Source organism: Anomaloglossus baeobatrachus, chromosome 11, assembly GCF_048569485.1.
Source record: "Anomaloglossus baeobatrachus isolate aAnoBae1 chromosome 11, aAnoBae1.hap1, whole genome shotgun sequence".
Taxonomy (NCBI): domain Eukaryota; kingdom Metazoa; phylum Chordata; class Amphibia; order Anura; family Aromobatidae; genus Anomaloglossus; species Anomaloglossus baeobatrachus.
This window is the reverse complement of record NC_134363.1, coordinates 147,403,942-147,405,470: the sequence shown is the minus strand read 5'-3', so window position 1 is coordinate 147,405,470 and position 1,529 is coordinate 147,403,942. Positions and strand designations below refer to the sequence as shown.

Here is a 1,529-nt window from a genome sequence, read left to right as displayed (position 1 = left end):
ATGGAAAGAGACTTTAATAACAGCAGAGTTTATGACATTATTTTGCACGGATTTCCCAATCTCCAGCGCTTCCATGTTCTTCTTTTTGTCCTTCTCCTTATAATCTACCTGTTCATCATTTCCGGCAATGCTGTGATATTCCTTGTGATCTGCAGAGAGTCCACTCTACACTTCCCCATGTACTTCTTCATTGCAGCTTTATCCTGTTTGGAAATTATCTATACGGCTGTCACAATTCCAAAAATGTTGGCCGATCTCTTGGATGACGAGAAGAAGATCTCTTTCAATGGATGCCTTGTCCAGGCTTATTTCCTACACGCTCTCGGAGCAGCTGAGTGTTATACCCTCACAGTAATGGCGTACGACCGATATTTGGCCATCTGTAAGCCATTAAGATACTCGTCTATTATGACTACTGGACTAAATGTCAATCTGATCTTCATCTGTTTGATCGGTGGGATTCTTAGTCCAGTCATTGAAATGATCTTTATTTCTCTCCTTCCATTTTGTGGCCCAAACCGTATTGAGAATGTATTCTGCGACTTCCCCCCGTTGATCTCTTTGGCTTGTACAGATACTAGGTTATATATAATGGTGGAATTCATCGTCAGCTCTTTTATCATCCTCTTGACTTCTGCTTTTGTTCTTTTCTCTTATATTCGGATAATAAATATAATCTTAAGAATTAAGTCGAAAGATGGACGCCAGAAAGCCTTCTCCACCTGTGGAGCACATTTGATTATTGTCATCCTGTTTTTTGGCAGCATTGGCTTTATGTACATACGTGTCACAAAAAGTTACTCTGTAGACTATGACCGGGTGGTGGGTCTCACCTATGCGGTCTTTACTCCACTTGCTAACCCCATCATCTACGGACTGAGAAATCAGGAAATCAGAAGACTCCTTTATAAGAATTTACTGATGGAATCGTTTATAGTAAATATACAAAAAACAATAAAACATTGATAAATACATTTTTTAAGAGCGTTCATTTTTCTGCATCACTTTTATAGTTTTGTGTCATGTTTGGCTTTGGAGGTTTATTAGGTGATTACAAGAGAGATTATTTGCCACCATTTATTTTTTAACTAACAGAATAGTTTAGGCAACATGAATTTAATAACAGGGTCCCATTAATAAATAATACCATGCTTCCCCAAAAATAAGACAGGGTTTTATATTATCTTTTGCTCTGAAAGATGTGGTAGGGCTTATTGTCTTATATTTTTGCATGAACATGGTGCAAAACCAGTCCTATAAGTGGTGGGATTACCTGCTTAAATTTAGGCAGGCACCCCCTAAAAGAATTTCACTTACCAGACCCCAAACAATTAGAGTTGGAAAATGAATGGGCTCTCACATACAAATCTGCGGCAAGTGAATGGGCTCTCACATACAAATCTGCAGCAAGTGAATGGGCTCTCACATGCGAATATGTGACAAGTGAATGGGCTCTCCCAAACAAATCTACGGCAAGTGAATGGGTTCTCACATACAAATCTGCAGCAAGTGAATGGGCTCTCACATAC

General features: G+C 39.0%; 1 protein-coding gene across 1 annotated transcript; it reads left to right on the top strand.

Annotated features, from left to right (window-relative positions):
- On the top strand, positions 1-966 carry LOC142255875 (olfactory receptor 6N1-like). The gene has a single exon (XM_075327322.1). It carries the CDS (start codon positions 1-3, stop codon positions 964-966), a length of 966 nt encoding a protein of 321 aa, XP_075183437.1.
- Positions 967-1,529: the final 563 nt, after the last annotated feature.